The sequence below is a fragment of the Eschrichtius robustus genome, chromosome X (assembly GCF_028021215.1).
Source record: "Eschrichtius robustus isolate mEscRob2 chromosome X, mEscRob2.pri, whole genome shotgun sequence".
Taxonomy (NCBI): Eukaryota; Metazoa; Chordata; class Mammalia; order Artiodactyla; family Eschrichtiidae; genus Eschrichtius; species Eschrichtius robustus.
The window spans coordinates 44,089,727-44,112,990 of record NC_090845.1 but is presented as its reverse complement, the minus strand read 5'-3'; the positions used below and the strand labels follow the sequence as shown (position 1 = coordinate 44,112,990).

At 54.3% G+C, this 23,264-nt stretch overlaps 1 protein-coding gene across 6 annotated transcripts in view; it reads right to left on the bottom strand.

Annotated features, from left to right (window-relative positions):
- Positions 1 to 5,397: 5,397 nt before the first annotated feature.
- RBM10 (RNA binding motif protein 10) overlaps positions 5,398 to 23,264 on the bottom strand; it is a 29,105-nt gene continuing 11,238 nt past the window's right edge. For 2 of the 6 annotated variants that reach the window (XM_068532861.1, XM_068532866.1), the window contains exons 3-24: positions 20,262 to 20,445; positions 18,545 to 18,775; positions 16,619 to 16,688; positions 14,738 to 14,811; positions 13,272 to 13,358; positions 11,132 to 11,192; positions 10,812 to 10,988; positions 10,269 to 10,429; positions 10,000 to 10,097; positions 9,826 to 9,913; positions 9,034 to 9,220; positions 8,788 to 8,930; positions 8,585 to 8,702; positions 8,409 to 8,500; positions 8,157 to 8,321; positions 7,016 to 7,165; positions 6,855 to 6,920; positions 6,591 to 6,779; positions 6,437 to 6,511; positions 6,041 to 6,147; positions 5,836 to 5,965; positions 5,398 to 5,740 (exon numbers count right to left, since the gene is read on the bottom strand). In XM_068532861.1, the coding sequence (XP_068388962.1) occupies positions 5,615 to 5,740; positions 5,836 to 5,965; positions 6,041 to 6,147; positions 6,437 to 6,511; positions 6,591 to 6,779; positions 6,855 to 6,920; positions 7,016 to 7,165; positions 8,157 to 8,321; positions 8,409 to 8,500; positions 8,585 to 8,702; positions 8,788 to 8,930; positions 9,034 to 9,220; positions 9,826 to 9,913; positions 10,000 to 10,097; positions 10,269 to 10,429; positions 10,812 to 10,988; positions 11,132 to 11,192; positions 13,272 to 13,358; positions 14,738 to 14,811; positions 16,619 to 16,688; positions 18,545 to 18,775; positions 20,262 to 20,445 (2,779 nt within the window). In that variant the 3' untranslated portion in view covers positions 5,398 to 5,614. The remainder of the gene's footprint in view (positions 5,741 to 5,835; positions 5,966 to 6,040; positions 6,148 to 6,436; positions 6,512 to 6,590; positions 6,780 to 6,854; positions 6,921 to 7,015; positions 7,166 to 8,156; positions 8,322 to 8,408; positions 8,501 to 8,584; positions 8,703 to 8,787; positions 8,931 to 9,033; positions 9,221 to 9,825; positions 9,914 to 9,999; positions 10,098 to 10,268; positions 10,430 to 10,811; positions 10,989 to 11,131; positions 11,193 to 13,271; positions 13,359 to 14,737; positions 14,812 to 16,618; positions 16,689 to 18,544; positions 18,776 to 20,261; positions 20,446 to 23,264) is intronic. The other 4 variants (XM_068532862.1, XM_068532863.1, XM_068532865.1 and 1 more) reach the window with 4 other exon arrangements.

Below are 23,264 nucleotides of genomic sequence, written 5' to 3'. Positions count from 1 at the left end.
ATCTGTAGGGAATTCCCTGGCGGTCCAGTGGTTAGGACTCCACGCTTTCACTGACAAGGGCCAGGGTTCAATCCCTGGTCGGGGAACTAAGATCCCACAAGCCATGTGCTGTGGCCAAAAAAAAAAAAAAAAAAGTTACATCTGTATATAATAAATGTCATATTAAATACATTGTGTATAGTCTATATTCATATGTGAATATACAATTAAATATATATGTAAGTATGTCGTATATATGTGATAACTGCTAAATGCTGTGGAGAAAAATAGAACAAGGTAAAGGGAAATCTGTTGGGGACAGGTTGCATTTTTAGATAGTATGGTCAAGGAAGGCCTCCCTGAGAAGGTGATGTTACAGCAAAGGTATTTAACACAAAATGCCTTTATCACCTTATCCCAAATTCTGTATCACATATCCTGTCCTCAAATCCTCCAAATTTGCTCATTCGAAAAAGATTTATTGAATGCCTACTAAGTGCAGGGCACTGGGAACATAGCAAAGAACATAGCAAGGAGACTACTGCCCTTGCAATAGTTAAGAACGCTCTTCCATCAGATCTTTTCCTTCTGATTTATTGTTTGCCTCACCTCAGAGAGACCTCCCCTCATACCCCATGTGAAGTAGTCAGGGAATGACTCTCTGAGGAGGTAGCCTGTGAAAAGTGAGGAAGCAAACCATGTGTAACATGAGGGGAAAGCATCAGACAAAGGGAACATCAGGGGCAAAGCCTTGAGACTGGAAGTTCTTGAAATGTTTGGGAAGAGCACAGGTGTCTGTGTAGTTGGAGAGGAGTGAGGAAGGGAGAGCACTGGGAGATGAGATCCGAGGCCATATCAAGCAGGGCATTGTAAGCCAGGCTGAGATGTTTGGTTTTTATTCTAAGATCCATGGGGAGCCATAAAAGGATTTTAAGTAGGGGAGTCACATTATTTAAATTATATTTTAGAATCCGGCTGCTCTCTGTGGAGAGAGAACAAACTGTGTGTGGGGGGGGTTGGGGGTGGGGGAGAGGAAGCAGAAAAGCCAGTGGAAAGGCTACTGCAAGAGTCCAGGTAGTGATGAGAGAGGGTCAGACCAAGGTGGTAAAAGAGGAAGTGGGGGGGGGGGTTCTATTTTGAATTGATTTTGAAGGTAAAGACACCAGGATTTGCTGAGAAATCGGATACAGCGCATGAAAAATAGAGAGGAGTCCTGGCTGACCCGTGGGTTTCTAACCTGAGCTGCTGGAAGGATGGAGTTGTCATTGACAGGGGAAATACTCCGTTAAGGAGCAGGCATGGGGCAAAATCAGGAGTTGGTTTTCAGACATGTTACACTATTTATTTATTTATTTATTTTTGGCTGTGTTGGGTCTTCATTGCTGCGCATGGGCTTTCTCTAGTTTGGGCAAGCGGGGGCTACTCTTTGTTGTGGTGCACGGGCTTCTCATTGCAGTGGCTTCTCTTGCTGTGGAGCACGGGCTCTAGGCGTGCGGGCTCAGTAGTTGTGGCTCGCGGGCCCTAGAGCGCAGGCTCAGTAGTCGTGGCGCACGGGCTTAGTTGCTCCGCGGCATGTGGGATCTTCCCGGACCAGGGATCGAACCCGTGTCCCCTGCACTGGCAGGCGGATTCTTAACCACTGCGCCACCAGGGAAGTCCCCAGATGTGTTACATTTTTGATGCCTGTTAGATATCCACGGTCTGGTATGTGTTGTTTGAGTGAACAGTTTGAGGACTAGATCTGAGTTTCAGCGGATGGATTTGGAGGCCGTCAGAGGTGGCAACTGAAGCCGTGGGTGTGGCCGACTTCTCTGAAGAATTGATTGCCTTCAAAAGGATCAGTAGGAGTAATTGAGGCAGGATTTGGACTTTGGACTTTCCCAAGTGAGAGGGAAGGGCATCCCAGTCGGAGGGAACAGCTTGAACAAAAGCCTGTGGAGCTAAGAAAGCAGGGAGAAAGGGCAAGTGGGGGTGAGAGTTGTACCATTCGCATTGCCCCCGGCCACGTACGAGAGTGCAGCTGGTTCACAGCCTCACTGAGCAGATTGTCAAGCCTTTGGATGTTTGCCAATCGGGTGTAATTATAATGTGTATTTCTCTTATTAGTCGTGAACTTGGGCATCTTTTCATAGATTTAAAGGTATTTGCAGTTCTTGTTTTCTGGGAATTTTCTGTTTCCTTTATCCATTTTCTATTGGGTTGTTGTACCTCATGGATTTGTAGGGACTCGTTATTTTTATTTTTTTATAAATTTATTTGTTTATTTATTTATTTTTGGCTGCATTGGGTCTTCGTTGCTGCGCGCGGGCTTTCTCTAGGGGCTACTCTTCGTTGCAGTGCGCAGGCTTCTAATTGCGGTGGCTTCTCTTGTTGCAGAGCACGGGCTCTAGGCGCCACGGGCTTCAGTAGTTGTGGCGCATGGGCTTAGTTGCTCTGCCGCATGTGGGATCTTCCCGGACCAGGGCTCGAACCCATGTCCCCTGCATTGGCAGGTGGATTCTTAACCACTGTGCCACCAGGGAGGTCCCTAGGGACTCTTTATGTATTAGCCATTTTTTTAAAAATGGAGTCTTGAGGATGAGAATGATTTGAACAGTTGTGGTGTGTGTATTTATTCATGCTTCCATGGTCTGGTATGTGCCAAACCCTGTTCGAGGCATTGGGGACACAGTGGTGAGCAAGGCAGACAAAAGTCCCTTCCCTCGTGATGTTTTCATTCTAGTGAAGGAGACTATAGAGAAGTAAGAAAACTTATAGTATGTTAGAAATTGAGAAATGTCATGGAGAAAAGGAATGCAAGGAAAGGGGCATAGGGAGTATGGCAGGGCAGAGTTTGGAACTTTAAATGGGGTCGCCAGGAGGTAACATTTGAACATCCAAATGGGATGTCTCCTTCAATCTGGAACGGTTCTTCAGTGCTCCCTTGACCTTCATGACATTGACACTTTTGAAGATTATAAGCCGGGAATTTTGTAGACTGTCCCTCAGTTTGGCTTTGTCTGACGTTTCCTTGTGGTTAGATTCGTGCTCTGCATATTGCCTGGGAATATCACAACTACTGAGCCCGCGTGCTGCAATTACTGAAGCCCGCATGCCTAGAGCCCGGGCTCCGCAGCAAGAGAAGACACCGCAGTGAGAAGCCCGCGCACCGCAACAAAGAGTAGCCCCCACTCGCTGCAACAGAGAAAGCCCACGTGCAGCAACAAAGACCCAACGCAGCCAAAAATAAAAAAATAGATAAAAAATAAATACATTAAAAAACAAAAACTGATTAAAATTTAAAAAAGATTACGCCAGCCTCATAAAATAGACATCTTTTGTTCTTTTTCTTATATCTAGAACAACTTTTTATGAGATAGCAATTGACTGTTCCTTGGGAGTTTGGTAGATTGCACCTATAAAAACCATCTGGGTTCTTTTTTTTTTTTGGCAGGAAGAAGGAAGATTTTGACTACCATTTCAACTTCTTTGTTACTTTTTGCTCTAGTCAAGTAACCTGTTTCTTCATGTAACAGTTTCGGCATTTTATATTCTTCAAGGAATGTATTCATTTCATCTATAGTTTCAGAGATACTTTGTTGCATCTGTAGTAAATTCCCCTTTGTAATTTTGTTTCTGGGTTGCTTGCATCTTCTTTTTTAATTGATCAGTCTTGCCAGAGAGAGGTCTGCCTTTCCTCTTAATTTTTGTTTCAAAGTTTCTGCTTTTGATTTTATTAATCTGTTGTTTTCTTTCCCTACTTCATCTATTTCTGCTCTTCTATCTATATTATTTCCTTTCCTCTTACTGAGGTTTGCTCTGGTGGTCTTTTTCCAACTTCTTGTATAATTTATATGATCAAATGCCCAGATTTTCATTATACAGCTTGTTGAATGTTTACCTGATTATACACCCATGTGACCAGCACCCGTCAAGATACAGAACATGTCATTATTCTAGAACGCTACTTTGTAACCCTTTCCAGTGAATGAACACCCTTCCCACCTCTATTATCACCATAAATGTGTTGTCTGAGAGCTTCATATAAATGAAATCATACAGTATGTACTCCTTTTATGTCTTTTTTCACTCAACATGTTTGATTCATTTGTGTTGACTTTTGTATCAGTATTTTGCTCCTTTTTATTACCGAGTTGTATTCTGTTGTATGAATATACCATAATTTATCCATTTGCCTCTTGCTGGATGTTTGGGTTATTCCCAGTTTTTGGCTATTCTGAATACAGCTGCTATGAATACATATAACAAGTCCTTTTGTTGATATATGTTTGCATTTATTTGGGATAAATATCTAAGAACGGAATTGCTTGGTCATAGGGTAAGCTTATGTTTATCTTTGCATGAAACAGCCAGTTTTCCAGAGTGGCTGTACCATTGACTATTGCCAGCCAAGTATGAGGGTTCCTTGTTGTGGGATTCCTGGGAGCTACGTTCTGGGGAATGGGAAGAGGGAAGGGAACGTGGGGGTGTCTCCAGACTGAAGGCCACCCATCCTGAGACTGAGGCTCTTTCACGTGGCCTCTTTCTATTCCTATTTCCTCTCCCTCTCCCACTCCCTGTCCCTCTCTCACTGGGCAGTACCCCTACCCCAGATCAGCACCATCCCACCTCTAGGGGGCCCCTCTTTTTCATCCCTCTCCTTACAACTTGTGTAGGGTGCTGTCATAATGCAGACTAAGTGAGGGAGGAGGGGCTTTGAACCACTTGCTCTTCCTACATTACCTCCCCTCCACCCTCTTGTCTTAAGAGCATGTATGTTTTGGGGAGGGGCCGTTCCTGGCCCCGTTTCACGGCCCAGCCCCACAAGGCCCGGAGAGGGCGGCCCCAGCTTCGTGTTCCACTGCACTCAGACCTGTGCTGAGAGCACACGCATACTTGTGAATCACAGGGTGTAGATTGGTTAGCGGGACTGGAGGGATAGGGTGCTGCGGTAAAAGCCGTGGGGCGGATGGGGACGAGGGTGGACCCAACTGGTGGGGCATCCCTGGGACTGGCAGGCTCATTCTCTTATCTCCACACCTCTGGGGTCATCAGCCTGTTGAGGGCACAGGGCCCACTGGCACCAGAGTGCCTATTGTTGTTCACTCAGAGATGCCCTCAGGCATTGTCCCCAGACCCAAGTACAGTTTAGCCTTGCAGCCGTACAGCAAGTGCAGCTGCGGGGTGGCAAGGCAAGGGGATGGGGAATTCCTAGTCCTGGCTCTGACCCAGAGGGTCTTCAAGCCTGACCCTCTGGTGGTGCCCTGGTGGTGCTTGGTGGTGCCCTGGTGGTACTTGGTTTCCTGGTACAGTATGACCTGCTGGACCCAATAATGGTGAGGGGCTGTGACCAAGATCTTGTCCATCTGTGTTTATGTCCCTGTATCTGTGTGGGCCACAAACCACTCTGGGACATGAGAAAGAGACATGCAAGCTGCGGACTTTTCAGCTTTTATTACAAAAAGAAAGACATGAACCCAGCCCAGTTTTCCAATAAAAGTCACCAACTCTTAAGTCTGACTTGGTCAGGGCCTCTCTGGCTGCGGAGTTGGGCTCGTAGACAGGTGCAGGGCCCCTGCTCTGACCACCCAACAATTCATCCTCCCCCGCTCCAGGCTGGACACCCGACATAAGTATAAGTAGGTCTTGCAGCTGCTCACTGGGCCTCGTTGAAGCGGGTCACCATTGTCTTGTGCAGCGTCTCCTTGTATGACTCGGTTGAGGTGACCCCATAGGAGCTGCCTCGGGCACCCAAGCCAGAGCCCCGCACCCGTGTCTGGGCCTGTGTGAGGGAGGCAGACTCTGTCAGGTTGGGCGGGGGCCAGGCCTACAGCAGAGAGTACTGGAGGATGGGGATGGGATTCCCCGCAGACTCACCTCAATGGGAGTCACAATGCCCTGTTTTTTGCGGCCCAGGCCACTGCCCTCTTTCCAGCCCATAGCCTGGAGCATGCGACTGCCAATGTTGTCACTGCCCAGCCCATCCCGCGTGGGCTGCTCAAAGTCCCTGCAGGAGACAGTGGCACAGTGTGAGTGACTGGCCTGCCGGCCCCAGGCCCCCGACCTGGCCCCGGGCACTCACACAGAGGCCGCAGACATGCCGCTATACTTCCTCCTCTTGGGCTCCGGCGGCTCAGGGATGCCATACTTCTCTCTGCGTTCAGCTGCGCGGTCCCGGTACTTCATTTGCTGAAAGAGTGTGTGTGAGAATGAAGGAGCTGATCGCTATTTGCAGGAAACATGGGCACAGCTGGGGGGCCCCCACAGGGAGCTAGATCTGGCGAACAGATCTGTGGTCCTGTGAATGCCAGCAGCCAGCATGGGGGAATCGGGAAGAAGCCTTGCAGGGACAGGACGTGAGGTGGCTGATGGCAGCCAGGCTGTGTCTAGCTGACGAACCTGAGCGCCAGCTGCCTGCACTGATGGAGCGCTTGGTAAGGGACCGAGGGATGGAGCCCAGGAGTGGGTCACACCTCACCTCCATGTCGTTCTTCTCAAGTGCCTCCAGCTCATTTTCTGACAGGTGGGCTCGCCGGTGAATCTCAAGGTTTTGCTGCAAGGAGGACAGGAGAAGGAGTGAAGCGGCTGGGCTGGGCCAGGACAGGGTTCCCTGCCAAGCCTCCCTCAGTCACCTTGTGGAGCCCGGAGAGCTGCTGGTGCCGGATGAGCGCCTCCTTGCTGGGGAACTGGCGCCGGCAGAGCAGACAGGCCAGCTTCTGCCAGTCAGTGAGCTTCTCCTCCCGCTCCGGGCCCCCGCGCTCTTGCTCCTCCTCACTGTCACTCTCTCCACTGTAGGCTGCCACCAGACCCCTCGGCGGGCTCTGAAAAAGGTGAGGGTGAGAGGTCAGGCCTGGCTAGCTCAGAGCCCTGCCCTTCTTTCTGCCCTGGGCACTCACTGGGCGGTCATCACTGGCCAGTTTTGGGAGGTCCATGCTGGTGTGCTGTCTCTCGGCTAGTGCTCCCTGGGGTGGAGGGACACAGAAATTCAGAGACTCCACGGAAGGACCAAAGGGATGACAAGACGGGGGGCAGGGCGCGGATGGACAGCCACACACACCTTCTTCTCGAGGATGGCGTAGCCGGCATCTGCAGTGGCCGACTCCCGCCTTTCATCGTCTCGTAGGGAACTGATGGGCTGGAAGCTGTTTTTGAAGTTTTCTTTTTGCTTGTTGAGGCTGCGGGCCCAGCGTTCCATGTCCTTGGCGATCTAGGGGCGAGGGTGGGGGTGAGGCTCTTAGGAATCCTCCAACTGCTGGGGTCACCAACTCCAACCTCTGCCCTTGCAGCAGCCTGCCCCTTCCTGCCCTGCAGCCTCAAGCAGAAGGTGAGAGAGGCGGAGGTGAAAGTCCCCATTTCTCTGTCATCCTGTCATCAGTGCTCCTCAGCAAGCCCCTCCCCGGCTGTGCCCCCATTCTCCTCACGGGCACCCACGCTATTAGGTTTGCCATGTGTTTTCATTTTATCGTTCTAAAATGCATAGAATGGCTTGCTCTGTGTATAATTTTAATTTACACGTGTGATACTATGCCACGTTCCATGTCGTTGCCCAACCCCGACCCCCAGGCACAACACCATTTTTAGAATTTACCGGGCTGCCAAAGGAACACGTAGTTCTTGCTTCTAAGTGTTGCACCCAGACTGTCATACTCTTCCTCCACAGACAAGACACTGAGGTTCCCTCCAACTGCCCACCACCACAGAACACTGTGATGGTTGTCTTCCTGCCCACCCCCTGATGGGCCCGCGAGAAGTTCTCTGGGATATATATACACAGACAGACATGGACACACCCTCAGGTGGGGTTCTGGGCCCAAAGGAGCATGCATGCGCGTTTCTTTCCACAGGCAGGGCTAGCCTGGCTTCAGGCGTGCCCATACCAGCCCACATTGCCACCAACAGCACAAAGGTTCCCACCAGGGGATGGGAAAGCAGACAGGGCACACTTGGATGGCACTGGCCACCTCAGGGAGGTGGGCAGCCCTACCATGTACCTGGTAGGGAGACGGCCCTGGCTCAAGGTCACGCAGCAAAGAGCAGAGCTGGACCGGGAGCCTTGTCTCTCCTGAGCACAAATACTGCCCACGTGCACATCCACCGCCATCCCCTCCCTTGGCAGCGGAGGATAACAGATGACAGAATGGCATTCATCAGAAGACACCTAACGGCCAGCCAGTGACTGCTGGACTCCCAGTGTTCACCTGTTGGGCCGTCTTGGTCTTGTGCTTTTCCTTCTTCTCTTTGCCCTCCTTTGAGGGCGCCCCCGTTTCCTTATGCCCGTCAGCTGACTGCTCCAGGGCAGGAACATAGGTCCGCCTTTCCCCATCCCAGTACAGGTACTGCTGGCTCTGAGCATTGTAGTAGTACTGGGGGAGGTGGGGGAGAAGGAGCGTGAGGGAAGACCTCGAGGAGGAGACTGCAGACCCCACCCACTCCCCAGACTGCCCTATCACCTGAGAGTTGGGGTCGTAGTAGAGGCCAGTCTGGGGGTCATAGTAGTAGCCAGATGTCTCGTCGTACTGGTAGGTGGAGACGTCAGGAACAGCTGGAGAGTGAGAAGCGGGGGTCGCACTCCTCTCTGCTTTGTTAAGGAATTCCCCACCCCTCACTGTAGGCCATGGCTACTCACGGTACTGGCTGTAGGACTCCTGGGCAGAGGGACTCGTGGCTGGTGGCAGGGAAGAGCTGGGATGGGTGGGGCTCTGGAGCTCAGATTTGAGCACAGCGGGTGACATGATGGTGTATGACTAGTCACGGGGCAAGACAGGGGAACAGGGCTCAGTGTCTACCAACGCCCCCATGGCCCCCAGGACCTCCCTTGATTTTCCTCACCTGGCTGTTGGCAGCAGTGCCCTGGCTGCCGCTCGCTTCAGCTGCTGACTGCTGGTAGACGCCAGGGGTGGCACCAGGCTGGGTGCGGGAGAAAGCCTGCAGGGACACAGAGTCTGCCCCAGGCTCCAGGGAGGCCTCGGGACCTGTAAAGGGGGACAGGGAAAAAGGAGAACGTGAATGGCAGGGCCCAGGACCCTATGCTTGCCAGTCCCCACCATGGGCTCAGGGAGAGATGCTGAGGCTAACCTGCTCCGGCTGGGTCCCCTTTGGTTCCAGTGATGCCGGGGCCCTTCGTGCCCTTGAGGTAGCCATGGGCATAGAGAGAAGACTCTGTGCCCTGGCTGCCGCCATAGCCCTCATCCTGTTGGTAGTAGCTGTAGTCGACCGGTGGCTCCTCGGGGGTGGCCCAGGCACCCTCCCCACCCTGGGAGGCCTGAGGGGCAGGTGGGAGGGGTTCATTAGCAGAGGAGGGGGCACAGAGGGGAGGGGAACCGGCTAAGAGACGTCTGCCCACAGGTGAAGCAAGTGTCTGCTGACAGAAAGCATGCAGCCCTCAAACAAGGGCCACCCGGCCAGAGCAGAGCAGGGTGGTGACAAAAACAAGACTGGAACAAAGACACGTGCCAAAACGCTCCCAGGGCTGACACTGGTACGTGTGTTGCGTGATACATGTGTTGGGTGTCAGACCAAGGAAGATACCATCCTCCCCTTCTTTATTCTCATCTGCCAATTTTCTTACAGCCACTTATAAATTCCCTTTTATCAAGAAAGGTTGTAACAATTCAGGATGATATATAACTACCAAACAGAACAGAAAAGCAGCCGCGACGGCGCTGAAAAGGAAAGCCTGGGAGGAGGTGCCTGGGAAGGGAGCTGCAGTGAGGACCCCACAGCCCCCACTGGCGACCACTGTGAGAGGTTTTCGGGGCCACAGGAAGCCAAAACAGCAAGCCAGCCCTCCTGTTTGCAGAGAGGGAGCGGGAGGGTGGAGGCGGCCCAGGTACAGGGATGCTGGGGTGGAGGGGAGTCTCTGAGTACCTGCGAGATGGCCCACTGGGCCGCGGCAATGGCAGTGCTGGCCACAGAGGCAGCATTGATGCGACTGCCTTCGTTGGAGGCCATGTCCCTGGGGAGGATGTCAGAGACTGGGAGTGAGACAGGAGGCCCCAAGCTGGGGGGCAAGCTGGGAAAGGACACAGGTGGGGCCCTGACCTCTTAGAACCCTTGGCAAACTCAACGTTGATGGTCTTGCCGTCGATGGTGAGCGGCGGGTGCAGGGCCTGCAGGATCTGCAGCAGCTGGGCTGCCTCCTGGGGGAGGGGGGCGGGCAGGGGCAGAAGGGTCAGGCCCGGGGAGGTCCCCGGCTCCATTGCCCCATTTCCAGGCTTGGGGCCGCGGTGGGGGGCTAGGGTCAGGGTCCCTCCTCCCTGCCCCGGGGGCCGGGATCCTGGCTGCCCGGCCCCCCCCTGTGCCGCCCTCACCACGATGGTGGAGAGCTGGATGAAGGCAAAGCCACGGTTCAGTTGGGTCTGCTTGTCCTTGATGACGCGTACGTTGGAGGAGGACAGCACTGCGTAGGGTGCCAGGGCCCCCAGGATGGAGTCCATGGTGCTGTGTGGGTTCAGGTTGCGCAAAATGATGGCTGCAGAAAGGGGCCCAGCATTAGGGAGCACCCCTGCTATTCCGCTCCGGCCCTACCCTCTGGTGGCTCCCCACTGCTCCCTCTCCCCTGGCCTCCGTGTCCTTGCGCCTGCTGCTTCCCCTCACCTCTTCCTCTCAGATAAACTCTGCTTGTCAGTCCAAGTCCCAGCTCAGTCGCCCACCTGCTGAGAACCTTCTCAACACACCCCCGAAGTCGAGTTTGGCAATGCTCTTCCTCTGCTCTCCCTACATTACATGTCTGTCCCCCCACCAGGCAGAGGCCCCTGGGAGGATGAAGTCCTGGTCACCACCATCTCTCTGGCCTTGGAGAGCCCAGCCTAGACACCCTAGGGCAGGGAGGAAGGAAGGAACAACTGACTCACTGTCGTTGGCGTTCTCTGAGCTCGGCTCCGAGCCCTGTGACAGGGCCTGGGAGGCCAGCACTCCCTGGGCCTGGTAGGGCTGTGGCAGGGGCAGCAGGCCCTGGCTTAGCTCCCGACCACCCAGCGGTAGCGTCTGCTGATCCAACCTTGCGCCCAGGGGCAGCTTCTGTTCTGCCTCTGTCAGGGGCGGCAGAAGACAGGCCAGTGACAAAGGGGAAGGGGCTCCCAGGTTGGTCACCCTCCTCCCAGAGCACTAGCCCCTCACCCTTCTCCCCCTTCCCAGCAACGTCCCGGGGAAGAGGGAGGTAGGAGGGCCATACCTGACTTGGGCACACCACATTTGAAGCACTTCTCACGGCGTTTGAAGTTCTGGACGCCACACTGTGAGGCACAAGCCAGGCTATCAGAGGGGGTGGGGCTTTCCACTGTGCCCTCCAAACGTGGATCCAGAGATCCCCCAGGGAACCCGCCACGGCCCAGGAAGGTCCCAGGGTCAGGGGTGGCAGGGGGCTTTGGGGCTCTGGCTGTCATCCTCGGTCCCGTGAATCTTCCCTTTACATGGTCTCAAATTTGTCCTCAGTGCCAACCCCTCAACTCAGGAATCCATAACTCCCCCACCTCTGTTACCAACTGCCGCCTGCTCCGAGGTACCAACTCCCAGAAATGCCCCCGCCAAAGTCCCTTTGGTATGTTCCTCTTCCCAAAATGTACTTCCCTATTCAGAAACCTTCGTTATTTCTATCCCTCAAAGCCAGCAGCCCCTCTCTTGCCAGACTCCCACCCCTCCTTCATCTCGAGGACTGGGTTGGATCCTGCCGCTCTTGAGAAATAAATTTGCCTGGGGTATTGCAGCCTCTGGAGACCCCCAGCTTTCACCACATTTCTATCTCTGATCCATGGTCAGGTACTAAGCACTGCTCCCGTGCCAGGCTCCATGCAGGACGTGGCCTCTGCCCTCCTGGCCTAACAGTGGGGAGCAGGTGTAGCACAGAGGGGCAGCAGGTGAGTCTGTGGAAATGGTCCCCCCCCAGGGGCTCTGGGAGGGGAGCGGGCCTAGAGGCCCAGCTCACTCAGCTGCGTATAGTCAGCAGGGCTGTTTGATCTGGGAGGTCCAAGAGTTTGGTTTGGTTTTGCTGGGAAGCGACTGCTGGCGGAGGCAGCAAGAGATTTTGTGTAGGAGGATGAGGAGAGAGGCAAAAGCAAAGGCTGGACAGGGAAGGTGACACTAGATCACAGAGGGTAGTCACACTCCAGCTCAGAGTTGTGGGGGTTTTCAGCAGAGGAGGAGGGGCGTGGTCAGAAGTGGTTCTGAGGAATGTCGCCAGTGAGGGAGTGGGAGAAAGAGGCAAGAGGCCAGCACACCAGAGAGGGGCCTGTGGCGACTGTGTGGGGGAGGAGGTGAGGACTGGCCCGAGCAGTGGGGATGGCAAGAGGGAGCATTTCTGTGATGGAAGTGACAAGACTGGAGAGCAACAGGATGTGGTGGATAAAGGAGAGAAAAGAAGAGAATCCCCTAGTTTCAAGGAGTATCTGAAAATACAGGAGGGATGGAGTCCTCCCGTCACTCTGTCCCTACCTCTCCAGAGAGGCTGGACACCCGCCTTCTGATATTACTTTTTTGGTTTTGAAATAAGCAGGAACCACTCCCCTTACTGGGCAGAGTTCCTCTTGGGGAGAGGGCCTATGCAAGCTCTCAGGTCTCCCCTTAGGTCTCATGGCTGCCAGCCGGCGGCAGGAGGTGAGGCTGTAGAGTCCCAAGGCTGCTTGTGAGGCTGGCCCCAGGGGAGATCTGAACTCACGGTGGCATCCATGGCCCACGATCAGGAGCAAGGCACCACTCAAGGTTCCATCTCTCTGAGCCTCAGCCTCCTCTTAGGGAATATTGACTGCAAAGAGCTACAGCTTGTACCCTCAGTCTCAGGCGGACATGGCTTTGTCAGAGGTCGGGTCACCTGACACAGGCTCTCAGAACACCCTACACGTTCCTTCAGGACAAGAGCTGACACTGAACATCGTTAACAGCGGGCCAGGTGTCGTTCCAAGTGTTACCCTCTCATCACCACATTTCAATCCTCCCAACCACCTTTGGGGAGCGGGGTCATTGGTATTTGCATTGTAGAGATGGGGAGAGTGAGGCAAAGAGAGGTTAAATACCCTGACGAAAATCAAGGTAGATTTGGGAGAGTCTAACTTCAGCTAGTCTGGTTCTGAAGCCCACATTTTATAGATCACATTATGCCTCCACTGTCACTAGTCACTTACATAAACATCTGTTTCAAGTCTACTGGGGCTTCAGGCAAGATCGTGCCGCATGAGGGCAGAGCCTGGCGCCAAGTGAAAGCTCAGTACAAACTGGTGGGTGGGTGGCAAGGAGCAGCGCTGCTTGAGCTGAGCCAGTCCTCCACACCCACGCCACTCAGAGGCCCCGGGGAGACAGAGACGTTGCCACCGCCCCTGTACCTTATTACACAGCCAGTCCTCATTGATCTTGGGCTTGGGGTCGCTGTAGTGCATGGACACCTTCTGGCCCAGGATGTTGAGGGAGTGCTGCGGGGAAAAGCAGAGCACAGTGAGGCCTGGGCAGCAGTGCCCCACGCACCGTCTCAGCACAGGAGAAGAGAGTGAGCGAGCCCTTCAGCTGGATGGATGAGGGACAGGGAACGGAGGGAGGTCGGAGAACTGACGAGGGAAGAAGGAAGGGAAGGAGGGAGGGAAAGCGCCACAGCCCTCGGGCGCAGCTGCTTGCTGCCTTTCCGGGCACGCGCACGCACACGTGAACACACGCCACCAGGCACACAGTGCTCGGCTGCCCGAAGCTTGCCGGACAGCGGGGGAAGCCCCCACTCGGCCCTGACGCTGCCAGGCCACACCCAGGGCCAGCACTACACAGGCTACACTTGGGATGAGGGGGGACGGGGAGGGGAGGGGAGGGGAGGGGAGGGAGAGGAGGGGAGAGAAAGAGAGAAAGAGAGAGCGCACGCGCACTAGTGCTGGAGAAGGGGAAAAAGAAAGAGCCATATTTAAAAGATGGACGGTCCTGCTGTGAGGCTGTCTTCCCGTGGCTGGCTGGGTCCTGGGCCCATGGCACTAGCCTGTGGACCGGCAGAGATGGCCCCAGGGCCGCCCCTGCTGAGCCTCCCTTCCACCACATCGCCCCTTCCTCCCCTGAGGCTTTCCTTCAGTGCCCCACACCAGTGAGCTGGGCTCTGGGTGGGCGAGCAGAAGCCTTGGGTCCCCCCATTCCAGACAGCACGGCTCCTCGCTGAGAGGGCAGGCCTGTCCCTAGCGGAGTGGGGCAAGTGGTGACTCCTGTGGGAGCTAGGTGCAGTGGGAGGGGTGGGGTGACTGAAGTGAGGCCTGGTGAATGAAACCATCACTCTTGACTGGTACTTTCGATCAACAGAGCGGTACTGGCCTGTCCCATGGAAATCAAAGGACCGAACTCACATGCAGGGACAGAGCTGGCAAAACAGGACTTGCTAGTTAGTGTGCCAACAGCTAAGTTCCCCAATGGCTGGACTTCCAGCGGTGCCCAAGAGTGGAACAGAGTCCTGGCTCTGCCCGACCCCAGAGCAGGGCGGTCCCCCGGGGAGTGGGAACTTAGGTGGAAGGACCCCACCCCCACCCCACCCCCAAGGCAGCCCTTTCTCTGAAAGCTCAGCCAGGAGAGGAAGAGAGGCAGAGCTAGTGCCTGGCCAGTGGGAAGGGCCAGTGGTGAGTGTGGGTTCTTGATGGGAAGCCCAGTGGGTAGCGAGAGATGGGAAGAGGAGATAGTGAGGGTCAGGAAGGGGGAGAGAGAGGGGGTGGGGGGATGGGACACAGGGCCACAGGGCAGGGAACTGTGTCCGTAAGAATCAGGCGATGGGGAGCGCTCGATTACAAAGTAGTATTTGTTTGGGGGGGGGGTTCAAGTGCGGCAAAGCAACCTGATTGGCTTCCATCCATCGTGTAGCGTCCTGCAAGTGACTAAACTCGACGAAGGCGAAGCCCCGGCTCTGACCTGGAGACAGCATTCAGATACAGACGCAGTGGGTTAGTCAACAGCTTTGGACACACGGCGTTCCCGGGGGCGGGACCCGAGGGGAGAGGACTGGGGGGCAGAGAGGGAAGTGGGGAGAGGAAAAAGGAAGAAAGGGAGAGAGAGAAGCAAAGAAAGACCAGGGTGTGGGAGGCAAGGTAGATGGTCGGGAGGGGCAGGAAAGAGGGAAGCAGGAGGGAAGAAAACAGAGCTGGAGAGGGGTTGGGGGCAGGGGATACACACACGCCAGCTGGGAAGAAAGACAGAGAGATGGGGCTCAGGCACACCTGCCCGGACAGCCTGGGGTGACAGAGACGGAGAGAAGGAGCTGGGAGGGAAAGGGTACAAGGAGAGGTCTCCAGAGAAGGAAGGAGGACAGATGGGCAGGCTGCTGGCTTCACATGGGCCAGAATAAATAACCAAATGGTGGGGCCCAGCACAAGGCCAGGGCAGCCCAGGAGGGGTCCTGTAACAGGTGTTTAATCAAAGGAGCAAAAGAGAAGCTGGGCCAGGCTGCTCGGTGAGGCTGGGAAGGCTCTAGGCCCAACAGGAACCAGAGGGAGTTAGGGACACAATGTCACCTCAGCCTCACCACAGTCCAGGGAAGGTTGGCCTCACCAGGGAGCCACCTCAGGGCCAAGCTGGGAAGATTACAGCCACCTACAGTCCAGGTCCTCTAAGACAGCAGGAGAATGGGGGCCAGGATCGTCCAGGTAGATCTTAAAGATCTTAAAGATCAGCAGGTGCCTGGGAGAAGCGTCCAGGGCCACAGAGAGGGCTGCACCTGGGACACCGCCTCAGGGAGACCAGAATCCTGTCAGCTTGGCTGGGGTACAGCAGAGCAAGGCCTACATGCTATCAAGAGAGACTCCAGGCCTGGCCAGGGCTGGGAAAAGGATCCAGGGCTTGAGACCACAGGAAAGTAGCTCCTTCTTTGGAGGTACACACACAGGGAGGGCTTAGACACAGCGGGACTTGAGGGGCATGCTTGATCTCCAAAAGAATAACCATTAGGATGCACAGGAGGATGGAATGGTATAATTAAAGAGAGAGAGAGAGAGAGAGATGGAGAGATGGAGAGATGGAGAGATGGAGGCGTGGGGAGGAGAGAGACTGAGAGATGCAGAGAGAAGCCCAGGCAGAACGAGGCCCCACTGTGCCTGCCTTGGGGAGCCTGGGCCAGAGGTCCTGCAGAGACAACCCCCCACCACCCTACTAACCTCAGGCCAGCTCCAAGCAGCCTGCAAGAGGGAGGGAGGGAACAAGCGAGGCCAGCGATCCTGGCTGCTCCTTGGGATGCACCCTTGGACAAGAGCCATCCCCTGCCTCCCCTCGTGGGACACATGGGTGGGGCCGTGTCAGACCTACTTTCTGGTCAGAGGCTGTTACCAGAAAAATGTGGGGGGGGGGGGGAGCAAGGGGCAGGGGAAGGAGAAGAAAGGAGAGGGAAGGGAGGCTACTGGGGGGGACGGGGTTACCATCTCAGACACTCAGAGTCCCAAAGAGGAGGTTCCCCGGAGCCTGGCCCTGGCCCTGCCCCCGGGGAGCACTCAGCTCATCTCAGAGCTGCACCCCCTCCCTGACAGCCTCGCACAGGAGGCTACTGGCCGGAGCTGTGAGGAGAGTGGGATGAGGGGGAGAGAAGAAGAGAGGGTACCCCCAAGTTGCCCATTCCCAGCTGTGGCAGGAAGGCAGGGTAGGGAGGGTGAGGGAAAAGGCAGAGGCAGGAGGGAGACTCGGAGGCTGAGGCTGGCCAGCGGAAGAGGAGGGTACTAGAACAAAAGCTCACCTGAGGATTTGTTCCGCATCAGCCGGACCTCCCGTGCTTGGACGCCGTGGGACTGCAGCTGGCCACGGATCTGTACGGGGAGATACGGTTTGGAGCAAGCTCAGTACAAGGGGGCTACTGGGTACCTGAGGCTGGCTGGAGGCCTCCAGGACCCCAGAGGGTCATAGGGGATGTGCACACACTGTCTCCTCTCCCTCTCTCAGGGCTTTCCCCCAAGTGACCACAGCCCCAGCCCCACACCAGTACCCAGTCTCAGCTTTCAGCCCCAGACTTGCAGAGTGAGTCAAATGAAAAAAGGGGCGTGGTGCAAGGTGAAGCATGGCAGCATTAACGACCCTCAGGGGTGGAGAACAGCAAGAGAGCAAGCGAGCCAGCAGCTCAAGAATGGTGGGCAGGGGTGGTCTGACAACAGGCTTGGTGCAGCCACAGAGCAAGGAAAGCTGGCAAGCAATTCTGGCCCTTTGCAAAGGGACTGCCCTCCGGCTTGCATCCAGAGAGACCCATGACACAAGTACGAAACTGGGAAGGACTGGGGTCTGAGCAAACCCCAGCCATGTGTGCTAGACCATAAATGGAGCAGTAACTTGGGGTGGAAACCAAAAGGCATGGCCGTGGGATTTGGAAAGCTTCCTGGATGACCTAAGCCAGAGGGAAGCTGCAGATGAAATTTGGGATTTGGACCAGGCGAGGCAGAGTCTCTAGGCCAGTGGTGCCTTTCGCAAGCGACTGGGAGCCTGTGCTGGGCATTCTTGGGCAGCAGCCTTAATGCCTCTGGGCCTCAGTTTCCTCATCAGGTTCAACAACAGAAGGGAAATTAAACATACACATACAAGGATGAAAAAGAAAGACACAGAGGAGCAGATCAGGACTGCTAACACTCAGGGAGAGCTCAGGAAACAGCTAGAACGTGGGCTCTGGGGTTCAGCTGCCCAGGTTCAGACCCCAACTCTGCTGTGCCACTCACTGACTGTGGGACCTGAGGCAAACTGCTTCACTGCTGGGGGCCTGGCTTCCTCATCCGCAGAATGAAAATACAAAGAGTACCTTCCCTACAGGGTGGCTGTGCAGATTAAATCAGACCTGACATGTGGCCCACCCTGTGATAAATCCTCCGCAGATGTCAGCACTCAGTTACCGTCTGACCCTGAACAGTGCAGGTGGGCCAGACCTGAAAGCTCTCAAACACACAGGTGGGATTTTCTCTGCGACAACACAGGCAGCCAGCAGGTTTCAGAGGAGAGATGAGCAGAGAATTCACGGGCAGTGGGGAGGAGGGGGAGCACTGGGGAGGCTAGTGAGGAGGCTATTCTAGTGGCCCACTTGGGGTTTTCCTGCTCTCTAGGGGAAGTCTGTATGAGAAGGGAGGAGGATGGGAGGGAATGTCACACAGGAAAACAGGGTGGGAAGGCTGCAGCAGCAATGAAGTCAAAGGAGAACCCAAGGCTCTGTGGTCGTGCCAGTGAGGAGATCTGATGCTGCTGGCAAAAGAGGGAGGAGGGCGGGGAATGAGAATAAAACCTCAGAAAATCCCACGGGGAACCTCCCCACCTCCCAGGCCGCAGGGTCTCCGCATCATCTCTGCCACCAGAAATATCTGGCACTGGGACTGGTGAGCATCTGGCCTTTGATGGACATTTGCAGAATGGATGGATGGCCAGTGGAATGTGCAGAAGGAATGCTCTGTTCCCTCCCCCACCCACCACCACAGCCCCTGGGCCAAGTCAGCCTATCCAACACTCCTCCCTTCCAGACTAGGAGACAACAGGGCCTACCCAGGGGACGGATCAGTGCTGGCGGACAGAAGCTAGTGGGGAGAAGGGATGAAAGGTGCTGAGGTTGGGGGTAAGGGAGAAGCTGAGGGCCCTGGAGGAGACCCAGCCTGGCCTCCTGCTCTGCCACCTGCCCAGGGACACGGGGGGCACGTACGTCATCCTCAGTGGCTGCCTGTGGCAGCATCCTCAGCATGACGATGTTACTGGCCTTCTCCTCCTCCTCCTCCTCCTCCTCCTCCTCCTCCTCCTCCCCTTGCTCGGTCCGATAGTCCTGGTCCCGATAGTCGCCGTCTCGGGGGAAGCCTGGTGGGCCGGTGGGGCTGTGCCTGTGCCGCCGCCGCCGCCTACGCTGAGTCTCGGAGCCCGGGGAGGCCTCGTAGGAATCCTGGCCAACAGAATGAGACGAGAGACACCAGACGGGCAGTCAGTCTGGGGTGGGCCTAGGAGCTGGCCGCTGGCTCTCCGAGGCAGGCAGGCTCTGAAAGCCAGGGGTGGGCGGGCTCCGGCTAAAGGCTTGGGGCAGGCAAGGTGGGTAGGCCCTGGACTGCAACCCTTCTGGGGTTGGAGATTCTCCCCAGGATGCTTTTGGGGGCTGCTTTGGTGGGGAGTGGGGAGAGGCCGGTGGCAGTATCGGTGTGGGAGAGGAACTCCCACAGACAGGTGACCAGACTCCACTTAAAACCTCCTTGGGAAGAGACCATTTGGGGTTGGCACACTAAACCCTGCTCTGTTTCTCCCCCCTCCTCCCTCGCCAGCTCAGCTAGCATGTGCACAATTGTTCCTTGTGCCATGGAACGCCACACCTTGCTTAAGATTCCCAGCCTGGGCCCTGCCACCAAGTCGTGGGTTTAGGAATAGCTTAAGACCTCAGCCAGAGCCAGCCAGCAGGGGCTGGCAAAGGTGCGAGGGCTATGGCGCTGCCCCACCCCGGTCCCTGATCCTCTGCCTGGCCAGTCCTCCATCACCACCAGGCTCTCTCCTAACAGGGTGTGGTCACTGGATTCCTGGGCGTTGCTCAAACCATCCTTTCAGGACTAAGCAAGCCAGGCCTGGGTCCACACCCCTCCTGCCCTCACGGGGGCCAGATAACTCAGCGCTCCACTCTTCCTGGTCCACCCAGGGCCCAGCCAGTGCCCTGGAGACATCCAGGCACAGCTCACAGCTGCCACTTGAGGAAGCTTGGTTGCGGTTGCCCACCACAGGGGTCTTTCCACTGGACCCCCCAGAGGGTGGCCAGCAGCCCACACTCTGCTTCCCACTGGAAAGGAGAGCTGTCTGCTTGTGTGGACCAGGACCCTGATGCCCCCTCAACTTGGAGTTCCCATAAGGCAAGGCTGCTTCTTCCCGTCAGATGGGGGCTCCCTGATGGTGAGCATCATGCCTCCCCACTCAGGCCAGGGCTAACGATCCAACATGGAAATGGCTAGATTCTGAGCTCAAAGGAGAGGCCTGAGGGGACTTCCCCTTCTGTCTAGAGGCTCTGCCACCACTGGGAATGCCCACGGTCAGCCCCCCAGAGCCGCTCTGCTTGGTGATATCCAAGTGATATCCAAGTGCCCTCCCAACCCTAGATGCCGGGTCCCCAAATTGGCTGGGAGCAGGCAGTATAGGGCTTGCAGTGAACCCTGAACAACAGGGAAGAAGGGAGACAGGTGGTGGCCAGGGGCCCTCAGAAGTATAGAGCCAAGCACGTGGAAGTTAGGGAGACCCAACTTGGGAGAGGAGCCCTCAGAGAGGGGAGTGGGGACAGACCCTCCAGGTGAGGCAAAGCCACCGAGCACAGTCTGAAGGCATGGGAGCTGAGAGCTACCTACACACGGTGCTGCAGCCAGACAGAGGCCCTGCAGGAGCTGGCCCTCCCCTGCCCTCACCTCTGCACTCTGCTCCTCAGACGAGTCATCATAGTCGTGCTTGCCCTCCTGGCTGCCGTACTCGCGGGGATACGAGCGGTAGTCCATGTCCCGGTAGTCGTGATCCCGGCTGCGGTTCTCCCCACCATCATCCTGTGAACGATCGCTGGCTCCGTAACGGCCAGTCCTGTCTCCACGACCCCCTCTGGGGAAAGAAGGATGGGGAGGGAAGAGAGGGCAGTCCTTTCTGAAAGGTGCAAGAGGTGAGGGTGACCCCACCCACCCCCTCCCTCTAGACCCTCAGCCCCGCCCCCTGACAGGGATCCCTACACGCTGACCCCGTGGGGCAAGCTGGCTCCCACCTCTCCCTCAAATCCAACCCACTTCTCTCCTTCCCTTCCCCACCTCTCCATTCCCTCACTGGGCCCTCAGATGTGGAACCCCGACTGGTCTCCTCACCTCCACCCAGGCCTCCCCTAGTTCACTCTCTATACCCCAAATGTGAGGGAGGGTTTCACAAGGCAAAGTCAATCAAGCCCAACCATATTGCTCCTTACAAAACACCAAAATGCTCACCAAGGTCCTACAAGGTCTGCAGGGTCCTGCGGGATGAGGTCCCTGCCGACCTCTTTCCTTCCACCTCATCGTGCACTGCGCTACCCTGCCCCTCTGTTCCACGGTCACCTTGCTAGCACTGGCAGCTGTTTGTTTGTATGTATGTATGTATGTATGTATGTATGTATTTCGCGCGGGCTTTTCTCTGGTTGCGGGGAGCGGAGGCTACTCTTCGTTGTGGTACGCGGGCTTCTCATTGTATGTATGTATGTATGTATGTATGTATTTCGCGCGGGCTTTTCTCTGGTTGCGGGGAGCGGAGGCTACTCTTCGTTGTGGTACGCGGGCTTCTCATTGTATGTATGTATGTATTTATTTCACGCGGGCTTTTCTCTGGTTGCGGCGAGTGGAGGCTACTCTTTGTTGCAGTACGCGGGCTTCTCATTGTATGTATGTATGTATGTATTTATTTCACGCGGGCTTTTCTCTGGTTGCGGGGAGCGGAGGCTACTCTTTGTTGTGGTACGCGGGCTTCTCATTGTATGTATGTATGTATGTACTTATTTCGCGCGGGCTTTTCTCCGGTTGCGGTGAGCGGAGGCTACTCTTCATTGCGGTACGCGGGCTTCTCATTGTATGTATCCATGTATGTATTTATTTCGCATGGGCTTTTCTCTGGTTGTGGTGAGCGGAGGCTACCCTTTGTTCCGGCACACGGGCTTCTCACTGTATGTATGTATGTATGTATTTATTTCGTGCGGGCTTTTCTCTGGTTGCGGCGAGCTGGGGCTACTCTTCGTTGCGGTGCGCAGGCTTCTCATTGTGGTGGCTTCTCTTGTTGCGGAGCACAGGCTCTAGGCATGCAGGCTTCAGTAGTTGTGGCACGTGGGCTCAGTAGTCGTGGCTCGTGGGCTCTAGAGGGCAGGCTCAGTATTTGTGGCACATGGGCTTAGTTGCTCCGCGGCATGTGGGATCTTCCGGGACCAGGGCTCGAACCCGTGTCCCCTGCATTGGCAGGCGGATTCTTAACCACTGCGCCACCAGGGAAGCCTCTGGCAGCTGTTTTGTTAAAATTTCTCCTACTGCAATAACTGTAAAATAATTATCTCAACATTGATTTAATGTGCATTTCTTTGATGATTTAAAAAATTACTAGACTGAGTTTTGGGAGATGAGGGAACCACCTGTTCGGTTCACTGCCCTATTCCCCAAAGCTTAGCTTAGTGCCTAATATTCAGCAGGTGCCCAATAATTATTCTTTGATAAAATAATGACTCTAAAGAGCACTGAGGAACCACTGGACCACCAGGAAACTCCCTCTAAAAGTATTCTAAAAGCAACCAATACATATCTACTTAAAACAAGACAAAAATGGACACCACCATAGACTACTACTAGCAGGATCCTAATCCTGGTCAGAAATGATACTAGAATATCCATTTTCAACACCATTATTAACATTATTCTAAGATACTCGCTATTAAACAATTAAACAAAGGGAAAAAAAGATTAAAAGCTGGAAAGAAGGTAAAATTACCATTACTTGTAGATAATATGAGGATGTATCTGCCTAAGCCTAAGAGAATCAACTGAGAAATGATTATAAATAATAAGATAAATCAGTAAAGATGCTGGGTTCAAAATTAATATGCAGAAATAAATACTGTGCTTGTATTCAGAGAGCCACTGTTTAGAAATAGGAAGATCCCAAGTATAACTGCATCAAAAAGGTTAAATACCTAGACATGTGCACGATCTTATGACTATACTTCACACATATAAGCCAGGATACATTTGAAATGGGTCAAAGATTTAAATGGAAGAAATGAAACCATAGAGGAAAAGAAGAATAAAACACGAGATAGTTTTTTGATAATCTTGAAATGGGGAAAACTATGACCCAAATCCAGAAGCCATAGAAGAAAAGACTATTAAATCTGACTACATAAAAATAAAACATTTCTGCTTGGAAAAAACAAAAACCATCACAAGCCAAGTCAAGACAAACAATAAACAGGGAAAAGATAAGGGAAAAAGAAAAAGGGAACTGAATTCACAGAAAATAATACAGTTGACCCTTGAACAATGCGGGGGTTAGGGGCACCGACCCTCTGCTCAGTTGAAAATCCGAGTATAACTTATAGTCAGGCCTCTGTATCTGTGGTTCCCCCACATGCTCAGATTCAGCCAACCATGGATCCTGTAGCACTGTAGTATTTACTATTGAAAAGAATCTGTGTATCAGTGGACCTATGCAGTTCAAACCTGTGTTGTTCAAGGGTCAACTGTACAGATGGTTTATATTTGAAAAGATGCTCTATCTCACTCATAATGAAAGATGAAAATTAAAACTACACCAGATAGGTCATTTTTATAACACTTAAAATTTATTTTTGTATATTTTTCCTAAATCATTTTTGTTGTGATAAAATATATATAACAAGAACTTTACCATTTTTTTAAAATAAT